Below are 22,778 nucleotides of genomic sequence, written 5' to 3'. Positions count from 1 at the left end.
AAAGCTAACCGGGCTTGTTGCTCTCTTAGATCGGGTCCTACTTCGGGAGCGTCCTGTGCTCTCTGGATGTGGACAGCGATGGCGTGACAGACCTGCTGCTGGTCGGGGCACCGATGTTCATGAGTGAGATGAAGAAAGAAGAAGGCAGGGTCTACATCTTCTCCGTCACCAAGGTAACAGACAGCAATGCTGGTCAACCAAGCCCTCTGTCCCTCCGACCGTACTGCTCTCTAGCATTTAACCGTCTTTCTGAAGGGCATATTGAACGAGCAGGGATTCCTCAGCGGCCCCTCCCCGACCGAGGACGCTCGTTTTGGGATGGCTATCTCCGCTATCCCTGACCTGGACCTGGACGGGTACAGCGATGTTGTAGTTGGAGCGCCACTAGAGGACAACCAAAAGGGCGTAATCTACATCTACAATGGGAAGAAAAGGATGTTGAATAAAGAGTTCTCACAGGTATGGAAGGTTTTGCTGTGGTCACCTGTGTTTGGTCTCATGCTCACGAGTCATGAGATATACGACTCCCTTCCAGAGAGTCCTCGGCTCCAGCCTGGATCCAAAGTTGCAGTATTTTGGAAGGTCTTTAGATAGCTTCAAGGATCTGAATGGCGATAGTCTCCCTGACATCTCTGTTGGTGCTTACGGCAAAGTGGTGCAGCTCTGGTGAGTGTGACAATCACGATGCACAAGCAGAACGTGTCATACACGTGGCTCATCTATTTTTACTCTGCTGTTTTCAGGTCCAGAGGTGTAGCAACTATCAGTGCTACGGGTTCATTCAACCCCGATAAAATCAACATCTTGGACAAACCCTGTGACATTAATGGGCGCAAGCATTCCTGTTTTACCACCAGGCTCTGCTTCAGCGCCACGTTCAGGCCCAACAATCCCGTCGGGCCCGTCGGTAAAAGAACTGTTCACCCCCTCCTGTTAGCGGCACGACAAATTGTATTACACTTGTTCTTTCCAAGTGTTTGGCAAAAAAGTTTTGTCTAACTTTGTCTAGTCAACTAGTTTGTAGATGATTTCAGTGCCCATCTGCGTCACGCTTTTGTCACAGATCTGTCCTACACGTTGACTCTGGACGCCGACTTGCAGGCCTCACGGGTGACGTCAAGAGGACTGTTCACCAAAAACAACGAGCGGTTCCTCACAGAAAAGAAAAAAATATCCTCCACAGAGCTGTGTCTGCCTTTTGATGTCTACGTCCAGGTGAGATATATTAAAATAATCAAGCTTTGCGCTCATCTGAACATTTTATTTCTACATGAATGTTGTAAACCACCTCACGATCTCCCGTTGGGCCTCTTTAGGAGACTCCAGATTTTGTGAACTCCCTCAGCCTGAAGGTGGAAGTGGAGCAGCAGAACACAGACGTGAACCCCGTCCTGGATCGCTCCGCTGTCAGCGCCTGGGAATTCTTTGTAAGAAACTGAGCAGTGACTCCGTCTCTGCATCTCCCATTGTGTTTCTTTTTTTTACGTGTATCTCCAGGAATGAGAGCAGAAGACATGTCTGTTGTTTGTGACTATTTGAGATGACTCAGATGATTGCTGGCTTTTGAAACTTGAACTTTTCCTCAGTCACGCGAGGCCTCAGATACCCGCGTGTTGTGTATTTTTGGCCTCTGAAACTCGGGTCTGACGCGGCCTCCTGTGCTATTTCAGATCCCCTTCACCAAAGACTGCGGCTCAGACGACGTGTGCACCAGCGACCTGGTGCTGAGCGTGAGCTCCAACAATAAGGCCACCAGGTGAACCTCACAAATTGTTATTCACACCGTGTTGCTCCTCGTTCTGGGGACATTTTATGGAGCTAAAGCTGTTGACGGGTAACCTGCACGTCGGAATTATATTGACTCTGAAATGGCTCCACCTAGAGGCCGCCAAAGGTGCCAAATCAACTCTTTTGGAAGTCGGCCTTGAATGCTGGGATTCATTCAGGATGGTTCTTCAGCCTGTGCAGGAGCTTTAGAGCTCATTAGATGATTGGGTCAAACATACATATCGCTTTTTACCACGTCCGCATGTTGTTGCAGCTCTTCGCCCGCCGTCATCGGCGCCAACAACCCAGAACTGTCCTTCCAAGTGGTCGTGAAGAACAAAAAGGAGAATGCGTACAACCCTCAGGTGTTGGCCACCTTCTCCAGCAACCTCTACTACTCGTCCGTGTTTCCCCCCGTGAGTAAGAGGATCCTCCAGCGTCTCTCAACGGGCCTGACCTTAACAGGACGACGGCTTTAAAGCACTCGACTGTGTTAGAATTTGCTCTCTTCTAAACACCAGTTATGCATCTACAGACGGACGGAGTAAAGTGCAGCTTGACTCAAGCTCAGACTGTCACCTGCCACGTGGGATATCCAGCATTAAGGACCGACCAAGAGGTGGGTGCAAGTGGAGCGTTTATTATTGTTGCTCATTGAGTTTGCGAAGTGATCTGCAACGTCGTCTGCTGTCTTTACAGATAAAATTCACCATCAATTTCGATTACAATCTGCAGCAAGTGCAGAACAAGGCTGAGGTGAAATTCGAGGCGAAAAGGTAAACGTAGTTTCGTTTTAATACAATAAACCTGAAATCCCAGGTTAAAAGTCCCTTCCTGTCTTTCTCTACAGCGACGGTAAAGAGGAAAAGCCCGCAGACAACAATGTGGCCATTTCCATCCCGCTGGTCTATGACACAGGCGTTATTCTCTCCCGGTGATTTCACTTTTCATTGTTTCAGTTCATCTCACATTGTTAAAGTTTCTCATTAAGTCTTGTTTTTAGGGAATCAAATATCAATTTCTACGTGGTGGATTCTCCCCCTCCACCAAAAACGGCCATAAAAACATTTGACGACATCGGCCCAGAGTTTAACTTTACCGTCAAGGTTTGCCAGGCAAAACTTTGTGTCAGCATAAATTATCAGACTTCTTTTTAATTTAAAAATGTTTAAAAAATGGCATTTTTAGGTTTCAACAGGGACCTTCCCTGTCAGCCTCCTGTACCTGACCATCGCTCTGCCCATGACCACCAAGGGTGGAAATGAGCTTCTGTACGTGACCAGACTGGACACGGATGTGAGTGTTTTTAAGTCTGTCAGCAGTTCTGGAGGTTGGTTTTCTGTCCAATGGAGCTAAGAAGGATCTTTGGCTCCCCCTACAGGGAGGTTCTGTCAGCTGCGACTCCAGTAGCCTGGTTGACCCTCTGAAGCTCAGCACGAAGAGCCACACACAGACCTTCTCTCCGGAGAACCTACGACAGACAGACAAACTGGTCAGTTTTCCTTTAATCTCCTTTGTTCTTAGACTGTAAATGCAGTTTTTTCCCCCCTGTAAAAAAGTGTTTTATCTTCCAGGACTGCAAGAGTGCGAAATGCAAGTACATCAAATGCATCCTCAAAGACATTGAGGTCAATAGCAACTACTTTGTGAAGGTTAAAACGAGGATCTGGATCGGCACGTTCATCACGGTGAGCACTCTTGGCGCGACTCTTACAGCTGGGTGTTGTTTTTTATTCATCACCGTTCATGATTCGGTGCCGCTGACACATTGTCTGTGCTCTGGGATGCTTGACAGGCCACCTATCAGAGCACTGAACTGACCCCCAGCATCAGTGTGGAGACCACCAACCCTGATCTGCTCCTCATCAACCCCAAACTCCTCCCAGTAGGGTCATTTTAATGTCACAGTTTTGGTCCTGGTAGTATAGAAACTTATTATATTGAACAACCTCATTTTTAAAAGTTCTACTCATCTGTGTTTAAACACACTCAGAACCGGTTAGACGTACAGGTGAGACGGTAAATGACCTCTGCTGCTCCGCAGGTGGTGCTGGTAGTCAGTAAACCTGGAGAAAAGGGCGACATCCCTGTGGGTGTGATCGCTGGCAGCGTCATTGCAGGACTGGTTCTGTTGGCTCTGGCTGTTGGACTGCTCTGGAAGGTAAGAAGTCATATTTACCAACGTACACAGATACATTTCGTTACAGTCAGATAAACATCAGAGTCGAACCAAAGGCAGCTAATTGCGTAAATGAATTTTTATAATAACCAGCGAATTCTCCTTTGCAGTTTGGCTTTTTCAAGAGAAAGTACCAGCAGCTCCAGAAGGAGGCCGACGACGACCAGCCGAGCCGACCTCATGACAACGAAGTTCTGTGAGACGGAGAGGGAAAACTGCAGCTTTTCCTCCTTCCTGGACTGGTTCCGTTATCGATCCTGGTCCTTGCAAAGCAGAAAAGGCCTGTCGCTCGCTCACTGGAGGTTGGGTGCTTTGGTGAAATGGAAGCTGTTGTGGTGGTATGGACTCTCCGCTCACAGTTTCTCTATGCACTGAATTAATAAATGTGGAGACTGTTTATTCCTGAATGACACCAGGCTGTAGAGGCCACTTGTTGCGAGGGTGAACTGGTAACACCTTCACGGTTTATATTGTGACATGAACACTGTATCCAGTCAGACATTGACTGCCAACTCTGGCTCTCAGGGTTTTCTTACTTTAAACTTTTGCTATTATAATTCCTATCTTGGAGAACTATGACTTCTCTGTAAATACTGTAACATAAAATGATGGTGTTTCATTTTGGGTCTTACATGAAAAGCTATGAGACAACACGATTCTGCTGGAGTTGCTACTTTTATTTTATAATGTGTACTTTGGAGGTTGTTTTTTTTTTTTTACCACATATAGTAGATCATGTCAGGTACAAATGGTTTTGAAAACAAATTTTCAAAACTGAGGCTACGATCTGCTGATTAAGTTTGTGGGTGATTTGATTTAAATCTGATGTTGGTCCAAACCTGCAGATTTTCCCTTTACTGCTGCAGTATGAAAAACAAATAAAGTTTCTAAAATAATAGCTATGCTGTCATTTTACTGTCCTTTTTATTTATAAGAAGCAAATCTGTGTGAGATGCTATTTTATTGACGCTTTTGTAGGACAGGTTCTTGTGTATTACCACAACCTCACCACTAAGTGGAAGCATAATGCAGCTGTCCTGCTCGCCGCTCTTTTAACAACCTCAATACGTCTCTACTCCAATTAAAACTCTCATCAAAAGATTTACACTTTTGTCTGCAGTTGGTGGAAAAAATATCAGTTACCACGGAATAGAGACATTAATAAAGACGTCCGGAAAGGTATGTTGGCTGCGGGGCCGTTTGTTTAATTATACAGTAATAAAACACTGACATATAAATACACGTTCACATTGGTATTGTTATCATTATTACAGTTGTTGTTATTGTTCCCATTCAACTGTGTTTTTATATCACACATGAAGCCCTTTAAGCCTTGTTTTTAATTGCCACATTCCTTTATTATTATGGCGAGAGAAAGTTGCTTGTAACCATCAGGATTGAGAGAACTTTGGTAAGGAGAAAAAAAATCTCCCCACCCCTACAGAAGAGGAGCCCGCCCACCAGAGACAGTCAACCCCAGACCCCTTATAGATTTAAAAAGAGACGCTGCATTCTCAGACTGACACTTATTCAACACTGCCACCGTAAGAAGATTACTTTTGCGCTGCCTGTGTCAGATACGTACTTCACTTTGCCGCTCCATCATGTTTGGGATGCTGAAACACCACCTCCACCCGGGCATTTTGCTCTTGTTCATGTGGCTTTGTCACCTCATGGAACATCAAAAAGTTCAAGGTAAGCCCTCCGCATCAGTCTTCCTCTTATTCTGTCCTTTTCTTTCCTGACCCAAACTTCGGCTTCTGTCAGACTCAGAGGGCGTCTCAGTGCCGAGCGGCACATTTAGAACCACTGGCAAACTTTTCATCATCAAAATTCCTCTCTCCTGTTTCTTTCTTCTGCTGGGGGGAAAAACCCTGCACGCATCCGACGGTGCGTGCGTAAAGCGTCCATAAAACAGGTGCCATATGGGACACTTCAAAGTGAGTCTACATGGCAAGTTTTGCAGCTCTCGCCAGGCGCGCTGTAAAGCCGCCACGCTGTTGTCGGAGGCTGTTTCAGCTCCTCTCAGTACCTGATCATATTCGATCTGTGTTTAAACTGAAAAATAGTAAGGATGTTAATATTAATAACTTGAATAAATATCCAGCAGGATTTTCCCGACTACGTATTTTATACGTTTTGCGATCTTTGCCATCCCCGATGTAGTAAACTAAAGGCTTCAAACATCTCAATAACTTCAGAGCCATTACTGAATTTAAAAAAATGATCTTATTTTCGAGAAGCACCTCAGTTAATCGCCACTTTATGCCCTGTTCGCTCTACGTCGGCTGGATCAACTATATCATTGGGAGCTAATATGCGTAAAATGAAGTTTACAATGATTTGGTAATAAGCAGGACATCGTTTGGAGCTCATTGGTGTCCGGCGCCGGTGTGTTTTCCGAAAATCCCTGTTTTTCTGCTTGGGAATTGATGCCATTTCACACTGTCTAGACGCTCCACTTTCTTATGCAGGCTTTAGGAGTAACGCTAACCCCTGAATATTATTCAGACTTTTGTGGTTGTCCTCTGGGCTGTCAGTCACATGTGAGTTAGGCAAGTGTTAAGTCTCGCAAAAGAAAAAGAAGAAAAAAAAAGAAAAGAAAAGGAAAAAAATCAGACAAAACGCTGCTGGGAGGGCGGAAAGGGAGGGAGGGAGCGTCTCGGATAATACGGGCTGTGAGTCCTGTGCGTCTGGGTCAGCGGTTTCAGACGGGCAACATGCGACATTCGAGCTGTTTTCTCTGTTGCAGCAGGGAAAGAACGGAAGGTGCCAGGTGCTCTACATGCCCGGGATGAGCAGGGAGGAGTGCTGTCGGAGCGGGAGACTGGGGACTTCCTGGACCGAGGAGGACGTCCCCAACAGCACGCTCTTTAGATGGATGATCTTCAATGGCGGAGCTCCCAATTGCATACCTTGCAAAGGTGGAGGTACACTCATTTCCCCTTTGTTTTCTCACAATGCACAATCATTTCGCTTTCCCAGTGATGGGCCGAGCTTGATGTTCACCGTTGTAGCGCGTCAGAGTTGGCTATTTGAACGCGCGAAGGCGAAAATGTCCCCTCGCATGACATAACGCAATGATGAGTTAAATATTAGTGGGGAAGTACAATGTAATTAATACATAATTATAATCTGTTACTTAAATGACATTATACAATTCACCATACCATCATTGTAACATAAAACAACATATAGAAAACATTCAACGACAACAACCACCCAACCATTAGAACCTGCGAGGCTCTATGGGTGCCCGTGTTTCCCCAGGTCCTCTGATGGATCGTTGAAGGACGAAGGGTTTGAGAACAGTTCGTTCTACCAAAAGCAAGCATTTAAATCACAACATTTCTGCATCGTTGCCCCCTCTGACGTTTGTAAGTTGGCCTTTATTGCAACATCAAGAATGGCTTTCCTCCTTGAAGACACGGGTGTTTGTTGGTGGGTTCTACTGTTGTTTTCTCTGAACGAGTGCAGTGATTGTTTTTTCCTTCCTTTCTTATTTCATGAGGATTTTTTCCCCCTCACAAATTTCCACCTGGAGCGCTTGAGCTGGACCACAGGTTCAGTCCGTTGTCACCCTCCCTTTATCACGTCAGGGCAATTTGGCAAGTTAACTTTGTTAAAGATGACGCGGAGCAGTTGCTTACAACAGCAAATTCATCAAATATTCCTCCCACTCACAGTGGAGGCACAAAAAAAATGACCCAAATCAACACGTAGACCACCATTTGTCCTGAAACGCTGCTGAAGCCGTGAGAAAACCTCAGAGCACATTTCGAAGTGGAAATTTGGTGTTGGTTTAGAAAAGTTAAATTGACCTCAAGCGTGAGAGCTTCTGTGCTAATGCCACAGAGAGACGCTGCGGGCCGTCAAACCCAACTCATTATTTAGAGCCTGTGGACGTTGCTGGAACACTTACTGCACATTGTCTGAATTCACATTCAGTATTATGGCTTATTTTTAAACCCTTATTTTCCTGTAATTAAACCTAAACATTTTAGACATTTAATCTTTAAATAATTTGGAAGAAATATTAGAGCGTAGGCCAACATTTAAGTTTCTGGATTTAGCTTTCTAAGCATCTAATGATGTCTCAAATGATAGATGACATCACCAGCATTGAACCCCACAAGAACAGAATGTTGTTTTATAGTTTGTAAATATTATTTATGGTATTATTTGCCTGCAATAAATCCTTCTTAGTTAAATATTTGTTCCTTGAGTTGATTGAGGATCAGTGAAAATGTTCTCACAGCCACACATGACAACAGAAATCAAACTCTTTCTCTATTAAAGGAATCAGCAATATTCAAACATCAGCAGTAACTGGAAATTATACTTTAATTGCATAAAAATAATAATCTACCTTTGCAGAAAAATTACTTTTGTGTAGATGTGCAATGAAAATGAGTATTTTAATCTAGTCTACAACAAATTATGCAGATATTTATAAGTGTTTCATTTATTGATGCTTCCTGCTTTCTTATGCATTTATCTGAGCCAAACAATTCTCATAAAGCAAACGAGGCTCTGTTGAAACGAGTTTCTGCTCATTTTTCTAAGGAAAAGGAAGTTGTGGTTGCAAGTGAAAAGGAAGCGACACATCGTTGTAGAGTTTGGGTGATCAGATAGAGCTCTGAACCCGAATTTGTAAAATGCTGCCATAGATAAAGTAATCATAAGTTCTTGCAAATGGGAAAAAAAACAAAACAGTTTTAACTGACAAGACAAATGATGGCAGCAATGTGCCTGTGAAGACAGGTCGACCTCTACCTGGGTCTTTGGCAAATCCATCCATCCATCCATCCATTCTCTACCGCTTATCCGGGTCGGGTCACGGGGGCAGCAGCCTAAGGAGAGAAGCCCAGACTTCCCTCTCCCCAGCTGCTTCTTCCAGCTCATCCGGAGGGATCCCCAGGTGTTCCGAGGCCAGTCGAGAGACATAGTCTCTCCAACGTGTCCTGGGTCTTCCCGGGGGTCTCCTACCGGAGGGACATGCCCTGAACACCTCTCCAGGGAGGCGTCCAGGGGGCATCCTAACTAGATGCCCAAGCCACCTCATCTGGCTCCTCTCAACGCGGAGGAGCAGCGACTCTACTCCGAGCTCCTCCCGGATGCCAGAGCTTCTCACCCTATCTCTAAGGGAGAGCCCAGCCACCCTACGGAGGAAGCTCATTTCAGCCGCTTGTACCCGTGATCTTGTTCTTTCGGTCATTACCCAAAGCTCATGACCATAGGTGAGGGGAGGAACGAAGATCGACCGGTAAATCGAGAGCTTCGCCTTTCGGCTCAGCTCTCTCTTCACCACTACGGACCGGTGCAGAGTCCGCATTACTGCGGATGCCGCACCGATCCACCTGTCGACCTCCTGCTCCATTCTTCCCTCACTCGTGAACAAGACCCCGAGGTACTTGAACTCCTCCACTTGGGGCAGGATCTCCTCCTTGACCCGGAGAAGGCACTCCACCTTTTTCCGGTTGAGAACCATGGCCTCGGATTTGGAGGTGCTGATTTTCATCCCAGCCGCTTCACATGCGGCGGCGAACCGATCCAGTGATAGTTGGAGGTCACGGGCCGATGACGCCAACAGGACCACATCATCCGCAAAAAGCAGAGACCCGATCCTGAGGTCACCAAACCGGATCCATACAGGGAGTGGACAGCCCGTATCAGCGGGCCCGACACCCCATACTCTCGGAGACCCCCCACAGGACCCCCCGAGGGACACGGTCGAATGCCTTCTCCAAGTCCACAAAACACATGTGGACTGGTTGGGCAAACTCCCATGCACCCTCGAAGACCCTGCTGAGGGTGTACAGCTGGTCCACTGTTCCACGCCCAGGACGAAAACCACATTGCTCCTCCTGAATCAGACCTTACCAGGGAGGCTGAGGAGTGTGATCCCCCTATAGTTGGAACACACCCTCCGGTCCCCCTTCTTAAAAAGAGTGACTACCACCCCGGTCTGCCAATCCAGCGGCACTGCCCCGATGTCCACGCGATGTTGCAGAGTCGAGTCAACCATGACAGCCCTACAACATCCAGAGCCTTAAGGAACTCCGGGCGGATCTCATCCACCCCCGGGGCCTTGCCACCGAGGAGTCCAGGTCCCCAGGCCCTGCTTCCTCACTGGAAGGCGTGTTGGTGGGATTGAGGAGGTCCTCGAAGTATTCCTTCCACCGATCCACAACATCCCGAGTTGAGGTCAGCAGCACACCATCACCACTATACACAGTGTTGACAGTGCACTGCTTCCCCTTCCTCAGACGCCGGATGGTGGTCCAGAACCTTTTCGAGGCCGTCCGAAAGTCGTTCTCCATGGCCTCACCGAACTCTTCCCACGCCCGGGTCTTTGCCTCGGCAACGGCCGTAGCTGCACTCCGCTTGGCACGCCGGTACCCATCTGCTGCCTCAGGAATCCCACAGGCCAGTAAGGCCCGATACGACTCCTTCTTCAGCTTGACGGCATCCCTCACTGCTGGTGTCCACCAGTGGGTTCAGGCATTGCCACCACGACAGGCACCAACCACCTTGCGGCCACAGCACCGGTCAGCTGCCTCAACAATGGAGGCACGGAACATGGTCCACTCGGACTCAATGTCCCCCGCCTCCCCGGGACATGGTCAAAGCTCTCCCGGAGGCGTGAGTTGAAGCTCCTTCTGACAGGGGACTCTGCCAGGCGTTCCCAGCAGACCCTCACAACATGTTTGGGCCTGCCAGGTCTGTCCGGCATCCTCCCCCACCATGGAGCCAACTCATCACCAGGTGGTGATCAGTTGACAGCTCCGCCCCTCTCTTCACCCGAGTGTCCAGAACATGCGGCCGCAAATCCGATGACACAACCACAAAGTCGATCATCGATCTGCGGCCTAAGGCGTCCTGGTGCCAAGTGCACATGTGGACACCTTGTCTGAACAAGGTGTTTGTTATGGACAATCTGAGACGAGCACAGAAGTCCAGTAACAAAACGCCACTCGGGTTCAGATCAGGGGGGCCGTTCTTCCCAATCACCCCTCTCCAGGTCACACTGTCATTGCCAACATGAGCATTGAAGTCACCCAGGAGGACGAGGGAGCCCCCAGAAGGAGCACTCTCCAGCACTCCCTCTAAGGACTCCAAAAAGGGTGGATACGCTGAACTGCTGTTTGGACCATAGGCACAAACAACAGTCAGGATCCGTCCCCCCACCCGAAGGCGAAGGGAGGCTACCCTCTCATCCACCGGGGTAAACTCCAATATACAGGCACTGAGCTGGGGAGCAACGAGAATTGCCACCCCTGCCCGTCGCCTCTCACCATCGGCAACTCCAGAGTGGTAGAGAGTCCAACCCCTCTCGAGAAGACTGGTTCCAGAGCCCTTGCTGTGTGTCGAGGTGAGGCCAACTATATCTAGTCGGAACTTCTCAACCTCGCGCACCAACTCAGGCTCCTTTCCCACCAGAGAGGTGACATTCCATGTCCCTGGAGCCAGTTTATGCAGCCCGGGATCAGACCGCCAAGGTCCCTGCCTCCGGCCGCTACCCAAAACACAATGCACCCGACCCCTTGGCCCCTCCTACAGGTGGTGAGCCCATGGGAAGGGGGTCCCATGTTGCCTCTTCGGGCTGTAGCCGGCCGGACTCCATGGGCAGAGTTCCAGCCACCAGGCGCTCGCCAACGTGCCCACCCCCAGGCCTGGCTCCAGGAGGGGGCCCCGGTGACCCGCATCCGGGCAAGGGAAACGTAGGACCAATGCTGTTCTTCATCATAGGGAGGTCTGGGCTACGCTTCGTCTGATCCCTCCCCTAGGACCTGTTTGCCATGGGTGGCCCTACCAGGGGCATAAAGCCCCAGACAATGGAGCTCCTGGGATCATTGGGACACGCAAACCCCTCCACCACGATAAGGTGGTAGCCCAGGGAGGGGCAAATGGAGATGGGAACTGTGGGAGTTTCAGGCTGGGAAACCGGCCTGGAGATTATCCACGGGTCCAGAATCTGGGTTTGCTCCACCAGATTCCCCCCTCTTTGCCCCTTGCCTTTGGAGCCGGGGCGGCGAAGAGCCTGACCACATAAAATGTTTTCACGCTCGTTGTTTGTCTCTACATAAACATCTGGCACAGATGGAAGGACGGGATGGGGGGCTGTTGGAGACAGAGGGGGTTCTGGAGTGGGAGCACGAGGGGAAGGAACAACTCCCCCCCCCCTTTTTCTGCCAGTTGATTACATCCAAAAATACTATGGCTTGATGCTCCCGTGTCATATAATCAATCCTGCGTTTCACCTCCTGGGAGACGTGGCGGGAGCGAGGGAGGTGGTCAGATCCTTGGATCGGCCCCATTGACTAACAGTACAGCGGCCAAAGGTCAGAACTAAAACCTCAAAACTAAAATATCCAGCAGACAGATTCTAAAGAAAAACGCACCGAGTTGCTGAGTGTAGCTTTCGAACAACCCCAATTAGACCCAATGAAGGAACCAAATAGGCCCCAGAAATACAGTAAAACATATCTGGAAGCTCTGTGTTCATAAATATCTCGGCGCGGCCTCAGATGAGTCAGAATCCTTCTTTTTGGTCAACAGGAAGACATCTTCATCAGATCCTTCCTCAGATTGTAGCAGAGCGGCCAAGACAGACTCCAGTTTTCAGACTCCAGTGAGTGAGATTTCCCAGGAATTGCTCTGTGGCCTTCACCGCTGAGGAGAACTGATGCATCACAGGAAGCACAAAGAAGGCTTGAATCAGTCACAGCGCTGATGATGGACTAATGCCTTCAAAAATGCGTAAAACAATGGGGAAATTCTCTGTTGCCATTAGTGAAGTGCTCTTGAGCAAGGCTTATGACTTCCTGTGCAGAGAGTGAGACTGCACATTCTGAGCGTGGTCTTGGTGTTCGTGACGTTCATCCCGTCTCGATGGGCCAGGAACCCATAATAGGAGAAGAAAAGAGTTTCATCACTGGGATTCCACAACCTCTGTTCACAAAGCAGCCTTTCTGTTGTAAATCTATGAAATCAAAGTGACGTCAGACTTCCTTCACAAGTGACTCAGTCACAGCAGCATGAACAAAGAGAAGAAAAACAGCAACAAAACCCCACAAAACTTGCCGTGACTCCCTTAAATGACAGAATCGCTGCTGTGACTGAGCGGCTCATGAAAAATAGGCTTTAGTGGATGTAATTATCTGTCAGTAAACAGCTGTCAATGTCCACGTTCCTTCCACAGTAACAATTACAATCTCTGTACTCTCCGGTAACAGTATTTGTTCTTCAGTTTAGACCTTCTGACCTGTAAATCTCCTCAGCTTTGCTCTACACCATGAATCGCTGGGCTGTAAATAATCGAATTAACACTAGAAGTCCCAGAGAGGGGCCATTTGGCGTTTTTACCTAGAAAACCCACAAGAGGGCCAAATGGCCCCAAGTCCCCCCTGTGGACACTCATTTTGTTATGGAAATGTGGCTGTTAGTGGCACACAGCCGGAGCCACTTGAACCTGTGTGGGGGAGGGGACATACCTTACAGCTCAGGAGGTTCTTTTGAGAGCAAGCTTTAGTTGTGAGATGGATAAATACCTCAGTGAACATAGCCATAAAGACTTAAACTGGACTATGAGCTGTATGCAGTGGAAAGGATCAACAGGAAGGAAGGGATTGACACACTGACATTTATTGTTAAAAAAAACAACATATTTACAAAGAATGAAAAAGCAACTTTTCCCCAGTTTTGGTGTGGAGGGTTGTTGCAGAAATAATTGTTATTTTTGTGCTAAAAATAGTAAAAAACAAACAAACAAAAAAAAACATTGTTCCTTTCGGCATTTCCCACATGTATATCGGTAGCAGTCAACACAGCGCACAGTTGCATGATTGTTCTTACATTTAATTTTAGCCTGACACTTGGCTGTTTTTCCTAGTTGTGGTGTGGAGGGTTGTTGTCGAAATAATTGTTCCTTTTGGGCCTTTTTCATACCCACGTGGGTTTGAGCCAACTCTCTTGCAAGCTCCAGCAGGAAATCCACCCGTCTCTCCTGCCTCCCGGTGCATAACTGATAGAGCACGTGTGCATTCAGTGCTGCCATATCTATCATGTTATAGAACACTGCTACTGGCCAGCGCCGTGTTCCTGCGCGGACAGTGTACTCTCGCACCATCTGGTCCATGACATCGACGCCGCACTTTGTCGTGTTGTAGTGTGTGATGGTGTTTGGCTTCTTTTTGGTGGTATCCTGTGTCTGAATCATGCTGTGCATGCTGCTGAGAACATATACAGTCTTCTTCTGCTTGGGCGCATACACTGTCAGTGTGGCACCAGTGGTTGAAAATACTTGGGTGGTGAATTCATTGCGGTGCATCTGTCTAGTTGACAGTGGAATTTCACAGGTTCACATTTTAGAATAGAATGTGTTTTTAGTCCTCATTCTCACATTCACACAGAAGTAGCCAACATGACTTCACCACTGTAAGGTGTGACCCCCTCACCCCACACACTGCCACTAACAGTGCGGCGGCGGAGGCTCCACTTGACAAGTGCAGCGCCTTCATTTCAGCACAGATGGACTAACCTCCACCATGGATCTACGGGGGCAGATCTTTTTTCTGATAGCCATCGGTGAGTACCGGACCCATTTGTTAGGCACAGAGACCGTCGCGCTTCTCTCCACGATCGGGAGATTTAGACCGATTACCGGATCAGACCTTATGATCAGACTTTAGGTTTGAAGCGTCTCTTGTGAAATTTACCGCACGTCGCGGTCGTGTTTGGAGGCTATTTTATAAAGGAATCGTTTTGCTTTGAAGGAATTCTCTCTGCATCCTGTCCTCGTCTGTCCTCAGCACGACGTGGATTAAAAGACACCGGAGTCACCTCGGAGTCGCAGAATGTCACTTTAAAACTTGCGCAAACTTTCAACCGAGTGTTCGAGTGCGGCGAACATTCCTAAAACGAAGCGCGATGTTCGTGCAGAGAGCGCAGAGAAGGTCTCACTCTTTTTTTGTCCGTTTTTGACTTCTGGGATAAGCAATGATTATTAAAGCGGCGCTGAAGACTTTAGTTATCTCTTCTGATTGTTGGTTTTCCCCTACAATCGTGACTCAACCTGATGTCTCCTTTTAAACCTTCATGTTTCAGCTGCGTCCTACGCACCCTTCATTCAGAGAGAAGATCAGCAGGATGGTGCCATATAAGTAAACAAACATAAACTGATGGGACAGGATAGATTAGCTGCAGAAGACAAAGACACACACGCGCGTTGAAGGGGGATATTCATGTCAGATATGTGATCGTGCATCCTCGTTCTTCTCCTCCAGTGGCTGACAGTATCTGGCGCTCGCACTCCTTCAACGTCGGCACTGCAGGTGCCAAGATTTTCACTGGCCCAGCTGCAGAAGAGTTCGGCTACCAAGTCCAACAAGCAACAAACCACGAAGGCAAATGGTATGAAACGACTGATGACGCTGGAGTGATTTCCTCCGTGTCACTGTCAGCTGGAAGGTGTTGGATTGCAATACCTCTCGTGTGTCACTGCCAATCCGCGTGTTCTTTAAATGAAGACTTCAAGTAAACAAATGTCAATTTCAAAATGTATTTAGCAAACAGAATCAATTCAAGATACAAATATTACAGAGCTCCGGGCCAGTTCATAACCCTAGCAACAACAAGTCAATTGTCAGGGCATGAAGTCTGACAACCTAACTATCCCTTGGCCCAGTTTATATAGAAAGACATATGTAATTATTGATGCTAATTCAGTCCAATCCAGTCCTTCTTCTTGGGTGACTTCATCTTCTTCTTCCTGCCTCATTTGGTGTTTGTGCAGTCCTTCTCCATTGTCTCCTCAGATGGCCAGGTCAGAGGTCTTATTCCTGTCCAGGAACTTATCAATCACCAGTAAATTATGCTGTCATATTTTACGATGAGGGTCTACCATTTCCTGTCTGCCTGGCTCCAACTGTCTAAGCAGTATTCATGTCAAAGAAGGGTCAACTGACTTGCTTATGTGTATTCCTACTAAAGAGTATATAGTATTCCTAACTTCTAAACTAACTGTAACATAAAACAAAAACATATAGTATAATGCATGCTAATAAGATAAAAGATGCTAACAAGATAAAATAATTCTCTTCAAAGGCACGATGTGGAATTCTGCAAATTAGGCCGCGAAGCGTGGCGCCGAGGGTCGGCGGTGACTTGGAATGAGTGTTTTTATTGTAATGACAGAAGTCAAAGTTAAGTTTTAAGTCTGTTCGTCTTTTCTGGCCCACTGTTGAAACATAGGAGAGCAGCAATCTAGGGCCCATGGAGGCGGACGGGCAGCAATATTTGCATAAATAACTCATCATCGTGGTTTATGTTTAAACCAAGGTGATTAATGTGCCAGTACGATCATGTATCAGCATTCAAGTCTTTACTTTTCGTTGCTGATGCCAGATTATTAAATCTCTTACAGGCCAGATTTTTAGCAGAACCTCCACCAGTTTAAGAATGACATAAGAACTTTTTTGGGAAGTTCCACAGGCTTATTTTTCCTCGGAAGTCTCCAGCAAGGACTGTCGAAACTGGATGTTGCGTCATCTTATCAGCAGCGTTCAGGGCCTCACCGGCCTGTAACCAGGCCTCCAAAAGCAGGTTCAGCAGAAGGGAACAGAAAGACTGTGTTCTGAGCCGTAATGCCTGTATTTAAACGCTCTTCCACGTCCGAACCCGGCCTTGTTTTCCACCCTTGATGACGCCGCTGTGGAGACGACGGTGTCTGCTTTTCATTCAGACGCTCAGGCCGCCTCCTCTGATCCTGCGAAGTGAAGGGATGCTTTAAAAATCCCCTAACTTTTCCCCACGGGAGGACGACATCGGTGGTTTGCCCCGAAATGCTGACATGTTAGCATACCGACGGTGCGACTGGCTGTCAGAGCACCAGCGTTCTGAAACCCAGAGGTTGGCGACGCTGGCGTACCTGTTCACCGTTAGTGTCAGAAGGAGAGTGTTGTAAAAGGCTTGTCATGTTTGTAGTAGAGCTCATATTCAAATGGCACTGAGGGCCCTACTTATCTGTAACAGCTAGGTGACGAGTAACTTCTCATCGGTGATGTGTTGTTGAGTCTACCACACTCACTGTCTGGAGGAGTATCCTGCTTGTGTAAATGAGGGATATGAAGTGATTAATGCGGTAAATTCCCATGTCACTGACCAGTGTATGGCAGACAGCAGGGCACTATACAAGGGAACAAAGCTTTGGCATTGTGTGTTTGCCACTTATGCAGCTATAAGAAGTGTATTTTTAGTAATTGAGCATGAATTGTTCGAGCAAAATGATGTTTTGGACCTGTTTATATGGGTTTTTACAGCCTGGGCTGGGATTTCAGTCCATTTTAACTGTGTGAAAATTCACCACATCACACCACAGCATGTTGTAACACTTTCCTGTTAAAACCTAACAAGCTCTGTAAAATAGAGTTTGTGGCATCTTGCCGATTCTGCACGAGCCCGTCTCGCTCTCCCCGCCGTTGTTTCCGAGAGGATGACATGCTGTTTCCCACAGGCTCCTGGTCAGCGCTCCGTGGAGCGGTTACACCCGAAACAGAAAGGGAGACGTTTACAAGTGTCCCCTTTCTGAATCCAGGAATAGCTGCGACAAGCTTAATCTCCAAGGTGAGGTGTGGCGCTTTCGTGTTTGACCTTGACCTCTCTGTTATACAAACGCAAACACTGACCACCTGAACCTGTGGGAACGCCAGTCTTGATTTTTTTTAAATTTGATTTTGTTACAGACTCTCTCAGTATTCCAGATGTTAAAAACATCAACATCAACATGTCCCTGGGCTTGACTCTCACCCAGAAGCCTGACGGCACTGACCTGCTGGTACGTGTGAATTCATCTCATGTGACCTGCAGTCAAAGACACACTCGGCTCTTCTACCTTGGCTGCGAGCATCCTGGGTCCTTTTTAAGGCACTGACCAACCCGGTGTCCCCTTCTGCTCTGTGACAGATGTGTGGGCCTCTGTGGGCGCAGCAGTGTGGCAGCCAGCAGTTCTACCCTGGGATATGTGCAAGACTGACCCCCCTCTTTCAGCCTCAGTCTGCGTTCTCACCTGCTGTCCAGAGTAAATGACTGAAACCATTCCTCATATTCCTGACCCGTGACTTACAGGAGAATGCAGAAAAAGCTCCAGCGCTTCTCACGTCTCGATTTTCCCAGAGTGCGGCGGACCCATGGACATCGTGATCGTTCTGGACGGCTCCAACAGCATCTACCCCTGGGAGCCGATGACGGCCTTCATCCAGAAGTTAATACCCACCCTTGACATCGGGCCACAGACCACCCAGGTAAGAGCGGCAAGGGGGTCCCAGATGTCCGGGGTCGATCTCTGGGTCCTTTATTTTGCGTTCCTCTCCAGGTCAGCGTCATCCAGTACGGCGTCGATCCCAAGTTTGAGTTCAGACTGAACGAATTCAGGAATAAAGAAGACATGCTGAGCGCGGCGTCCAGGATCACGCAAATGTACGGGTACCTCACGAATACCTTCCAAGCCATTCAGTACGCCAGGTCGGTTTGCTGCCTCACTCCTTCGGTCCTGGTTTGGTCTCTGTTTTCTTATTCGTTGACTAATTCCCGCATCTGCCTGCTTGCTGCCGCCAGTCAGCGGGGCTTCCACCCGAGCAGCGGCAGTCGCCCGGGGGCCGCCAAAGTCATGGTGGTCGTCACCGACGGGGAATCTCACGACAACGGTTTCAGGGAATCGGTCATTGCCGAGTGCAACGAGAAAGGCATCACCAGATTCGGCATAGCTGTAAGTGACGATGCACGCTCAGCGTTTGAGACACGAGCGTGCACTCAGAAGGCGAGCTCACGTCTTCTGATCGGTCTGGGGGCGTTTCCAGGTGCTGGGTTACTACACAAGAAACAACATCGACACGGAAAACCTGATCAAAGAAATCAAATCCATCGCCAGCGAGCCCACGGCGAATTACTTCTTTGACGTGTCAGACGAGGTGGCTCTGTCCAACATCGCCGGGACTCTGGGAGATCGCATCTTCAACATAGAAGGTTCGACTCTTTGCCGATTTCCAAAGAGGTCGGGGTGAGACGTTAGAATCAGCAGCAGCATGGCGTGACATGTCCCCATGCCACTGTTCCCATCAGGTACAGGCAAGGGAGGAGACAACTTCAAAATGGAGATGTCGCAGGTGGGATTCAGCGCTCACTACTCCAGCCAACAGGTACGGAGTCCCGCCCCGTTCGCTTCCGCGGCCCACGGGATCCTCTCTCCCACACACTGGGGACGGCGCTGCTGCGTGACACGTTTCAAACGTGCTTGAGGAAGTCTGGAATGAATCAGAGGCCAATGCGTTGCAGTCGGAGCGTTGAATGTGTGAAGTGAATGAAAGCAGCCAGTCTGTCGATGAGTGAGTGGCACCATGTGAAGGAGCAACAGTCAGAATGACACATGTGGCCACTGTATGACGATGTGCTGCGCTTATCTGCCGCTCAGCTGCACGGACAGAAGCTATTTTTAACAATGGTCAGACTCTAGTTTTATCAGTTTTAGGCAGCTGCTGGTTTTTGTTGTTCCACATTGAAAACAGGGACGTTCCAGGCCCTCTGCTGGTTAATGTTTTCTTTTTTGTTGTTGTTGGTTCAGGATGTGATGATGCTGGGAGCGGTGGGAGCCTACTCCTGGAGCGGGACCGTGGTCCACCAGAGAGGGTCCACCGTGGACATTCTGCCCTCCTCGGCCTTTGAGGAGACGCTTCAAGACAAAAGTCACAGCTCATTACTGGGTAACACACTGAGCTGCTCAGTTCATAAAAGAGTTAGATTTAATTAATATGAAAAACAAAAGGTCACCCTGGAGCAAAGGCAACAAAACTAAACTTGCTTTTGTTAATTCCATTCTAAATGCACAGCAGAATTAGAGGGAAATAGAGCTCGTGTTTAATCTGAAACGTATTTGAACATGCCCAGACCGTGTCAGCCAGTGACGTTGGCGTGCGTGTTGAGGCAGGACGGCAGACAGCAATCATTACAGTCGAACCAACAAACAGGGAACAGTTCAGCCACCACAGAGCCCGTTTATATGAACACAAACCCCCATAACTAGGATGGTTACGTGCACTTTCCTGGATGTGATGCTACCTCCATGGTTCTGTATCAAACTAGGAAACTCTTGAGTTCAGAAAAGCAGCTAAAACCACGTTTATCGTCGGTGATTTCCAGGTTATTCAGTCACCAGCTTGAATGATGGTCGCACGCAGTATTTTGTGGCCGGTGCACCACGCTCCAACCACACCGGCCAGGTCATAGTCTACACCGTCAGCACCCAGAAGCAAACAACGGTCATCGACTCGGAAAGAGGCAAACAGGTGCTCATATCAGAGAACGTGCTGTTCATCATTTCAGGGTATAAAAAGTTAAAGCTAACCGGGCTTGTTGCTCTCTTAGATCGGGTCCTACTTCGGGAGCGTCCTGTGCTCTCTGGATGTGGACAGCGATGGCGTGACAGACCTGCTGCTGGTCGGGGCACCGATGTTCATGAGTGAGATGAAGAAAGAAGAAGGCAGGGTCTACATCTTCTCCGTCACCAAGGTAACAGACAGCAATGCTGGTCAACCAAGCCCTCTGTCCCTCCGACCGTACTGCTCTCTAGCATTTAACCGTCTTTCTGAAGGGCATATTGAACGAGCAGGGATTCCTCAGCGGCCCCTCCCCGACCGAGGACGCTCGTTTTGGGATGGCTATCTCCGCTATCCCTGACCTGGACCTGGACGGGTACAGCGATGTTGTAGTTGGAGCGCCACTAGAGGACAACCAAAAGGGCGTAATCTACATCTACAATGGGGAGAAAAGGACGTTGAATAAAGAGTTCTCACAGGTATGGAAGGATTTGCTGTGGTCACCTGTGTTTGGTCTCATGCTCACGAGTCATGAGATATACGACTCCCTTCCAGAGAGTCCTCGGCTCCAGCCTGGATCCAAAGTTGCAGTATTTTGGAAGGTCTTTAGATAGCTTCAAGGATCTGAATGGCGATAGTCTCCCTGACATCTCTGTTGGTGCTTACGGCAAAGTGGTGCAGCTCTGGTGAGTGTGACAATCACGATGCGCAAGCAGAACGTGTCATACACGTGGCTCATCTATTTTTACTCTGCTGTTTTCAGGTCCAGAGGTGTAGCAACTATCAGTGCTGCGGGTTCATTCAACCCCGATACAATCAACATCTTGGACAAACCCTGTGACATTAATGGACGCAAGCATTCCTGTTTTACCACCAGGCTCTGCTTCAGCGCCACGTTCAGGCCCAACAATCCCGTCGGGCCCGTCGGTAAAAGAACTGTTCACCCCCTCCTGTTAGCGGCACGACAAATTGTATTACATTGTTCTTTCCAAGTGTTTGGCAAAAAAGTTTTGTCTGAAGTTGCAACGAAGGATATAAAACTGCTGTTTTTGATGAAAACCAAGACAGACAAGACCAGCAGTTGCTAACCAAGCTAGCTGGCTGTTAGCTTTACTTGTGATGCAAATGTCTAGTCTAACTTTGTCTAGTCAACTAATTTGTAGATGATTTCAGTGCCCATCTGCGTCACGCTTTTGTCACAGATCTGTCCTACACGTTGACTCTGGACGCCGACTTGCAGGCCTCACGGGTGACGTCAAGAGGACTGTTCACCAAAAACAACGAGCGGTTCCTCACAGAAAAGAAAAAAATATCATCCACAGAGCTGTGTCTGCCTTTTGATGTCTACGTCCAGGTGAGATATATTAAAATAATCAAGCTTTGCGCTCATCTGAACATTTTATTTCTACATGAATGTTGTAAACCACCTCACGATCTCCCGTTGGGCCTCTTTAGGAGACTCCAGATTTTGTGAACTCCCTCAGCCTGAAGGTGGAAGTGGAGCAGCAGAACACAGACGTGAACCCCGTCCTGGATCGCTCCGCTGTCAGCGCCTGGGAATTCTTTGTAAGAAACTGAGCAGTGACTCCGTCTCTGCATCTCCCATTGTGTTTCTTTTTTTTACGTGTATCTCCAGGAATGAGAGCAGAAGACATGTCTGTTGTTTGTGACTATTTGAGATGACTCAGATGATTGCTGGCTTTTGAAACTTGAACTTTTCCTCAGTCACGCGAGGCCTCAGATACCCGCGTGTTGTGTTTTTTTGGCCTCTGAAACTCGGGTCTGACGCGGCCTCCTGTGCTATTTCAGATCCCCTTCACCAAAGACTGCGGCTCAGACGACGTGTGCACCAGCGACCTGGTGCTGAGCGTGAGCTCCAACAATAGGCCACCAGGTGAACCTCACAAATTGTTATTCACACCGTGTTGCTCCTCGTTCTGGGGACATTTTATGGAGCTAAAGCTGTTGACGGGTAACCTGCACGTCGGAATTATATTGACTCTGAAATGGCTCCACCTAGAGGCCGCCAAAGGTGCCAAATCAACTCTTTTGGAAGTCGGCCTTGAATGCTGGGATTCATTCAGGAGGGTTCTTCAGCCTGTGCAGGAGCTTTAGAGCTCATTAGATGATTGGGTCAAACATACATATCGCTTTTTACCACGTCCGCATGTTGTTGCAGCTCTTCGCCCGCCGTCATCGGCGCCAACAACCCAGAACTGTCCTTCCAAGTGGTCGTGAAGAACAAAAAGGAGAGTGCGTACAACCCTCAGGTGTTGGCCACCTTCTCCAGCAACCTCTACTACTCGTCCGTGTTTCCCCCGTGAGTAAGAGGATCCTCCAGCGTCTCTCAACGGGCCTGACCTTAACAGGACGACGGCTTTAAAGCACTCGACTGTGTTAGAATTTGCTCTCTTCTAAACACCAGTTATGCATCTACAGACGGACGGAGTAAAGTGCAGCTT

The 22,778-nt window shown here is 48.2% G+C and overlaps 2 protein-coding genes and 1 long non-coding RNA gene across 6 annotated transcripts in view; all 3 read left to right on the top strand.

Moving 5' to 3' along the window:
- Positions 1–22,778, top strand: part of LOC130525366 (integrin alpha-2-like) — a 33,581-nt gene that overhangs the window by 5,460 nt on the left and 5,343 nt on the right. The window contains exons 13-31 of one of the 4 annotated variants that reach the window (XM_057032086.1): positions 30–173; positions 256–459; positions 536–666; positions 744–907; positions 1,064–1,215; positions 1,317–1,427; positions 1,671–1,756; positions 2,042–2,183; positions 2,303–2,386; positions 2,467–2,543; positions 2,618–2,701; positions 2,771–2,873; positions 2,956–3,063; positions 3,149–3,259; positions 3,342–3,455; positions 3,563–3,652; positions 3,812–3,928; positions 4,057–5,641; positions 6,702–8,157. In XM_057032086.1, coding sequence (XP_056888066.1) covers positions 30–173; positions 256–459; positions 536–666; positions 744–907; positions 1,064–1,215; positions 1,317–1,427; positions 1,671–1,756; positions 2,042–2,183; positions 2,303–2,386; positions 2,467–2,543; positions 2,618–2,701; positions 2,771–2,873; positions 2,956–3,063; positions 3,149–3,259; positions 3,342–3,455; positions 3,563–3,652; positions 3,812–3,928; positions 4,057–4,146 — 2,112 coding nt within the window. In that variant the 3' untranslated portion in view covers positions 4,147–5,641; positions 6,702–8,157. Of the gene's footprint in view, positions 1–29; positions 174–255; positions 460–535; positions 667–743; positions 908–1,063; positions 1,216–1,316; positions 1,428–1,670; positions 1,757–2,041; positions 2,184–2,302; positions 2,387–2,466; positions 2,544–2,617; positions 2,702–2,770; positions 2,874–2,955; positions 3,064–3,148; positions 3,260–3,341; positions 3,456–3,562; positions 3,653–3,811; positions 3,929–4,056; positions 5,642–6,698; positions 8,158–22,778 lie in introns of those variants that run through there. The other 3 variants (XM_057032085.1, XM_057032087.1, XM_057032088.1) reach the window with 3 other exon arrangements.
- On the top strand, positions 6,748–8,157 carry LOC130525372 (uncharacterized). The gene is made up of 2 exons (XR_008950470.1): positions 6,748–6,870; positions 7,217–8,157. It is a non-coding gene; the product is annotated as an uncharacterized LOC130525372 (long non-coding RNA).
- LOC130525367 (integrin alpha-2-like) lies at positions 14,401–22,446 on the top strand. The gene is made up of 19 exons (XM_057032089.1): positions 14,401–14,536; positions 15,235–15,361; positions 17,463–17,572; positions 17,692–17,783; positions 17,912–18,026; positions 18,122–18,249; positions 18,321–18,469; positions 18,563–18,713; positions 18,805–18,970; positions 19,067–19,143; positions 19,566–19,704; positions 20,141–20,286; positions 20,366–20,509; positions 20,592–20,795; positions 20,872–21,002; positions 21,080–21,243; positions 21,519–21,670; positions 21,772–21,882; positions 22,126–22,446. The coding sequence occupies exons 1-19, from the start codon at positions 14,497–14,499 to the stop codon at positions 22,429–22,431; spliced, it is 2,652 nt and encodes an 883-aa protein (XP_056888069.1). The 5' UTR covers positions 14,401–14,496; the 3' UTR covers positions 22,432–22,446.

The sequence above is a fragment of the Takifugu flavidus genome, chromosome 5 (assembly GCF_003711565.1).
Source record: "Takifugu flavidus isolate HTHZ2018 chromosome 5, ASM371156v2, whole genome shotgun sequence".
NCBI lineage: Eukaryota > Metazoa > Chordata > Actinopteri > Tetraodontiformes > Tetraodontidae > Takifugu > Takifugu flavidus.
This window is presented reverse-complemented; position numbering and strand designations above follow the sequence as displayed.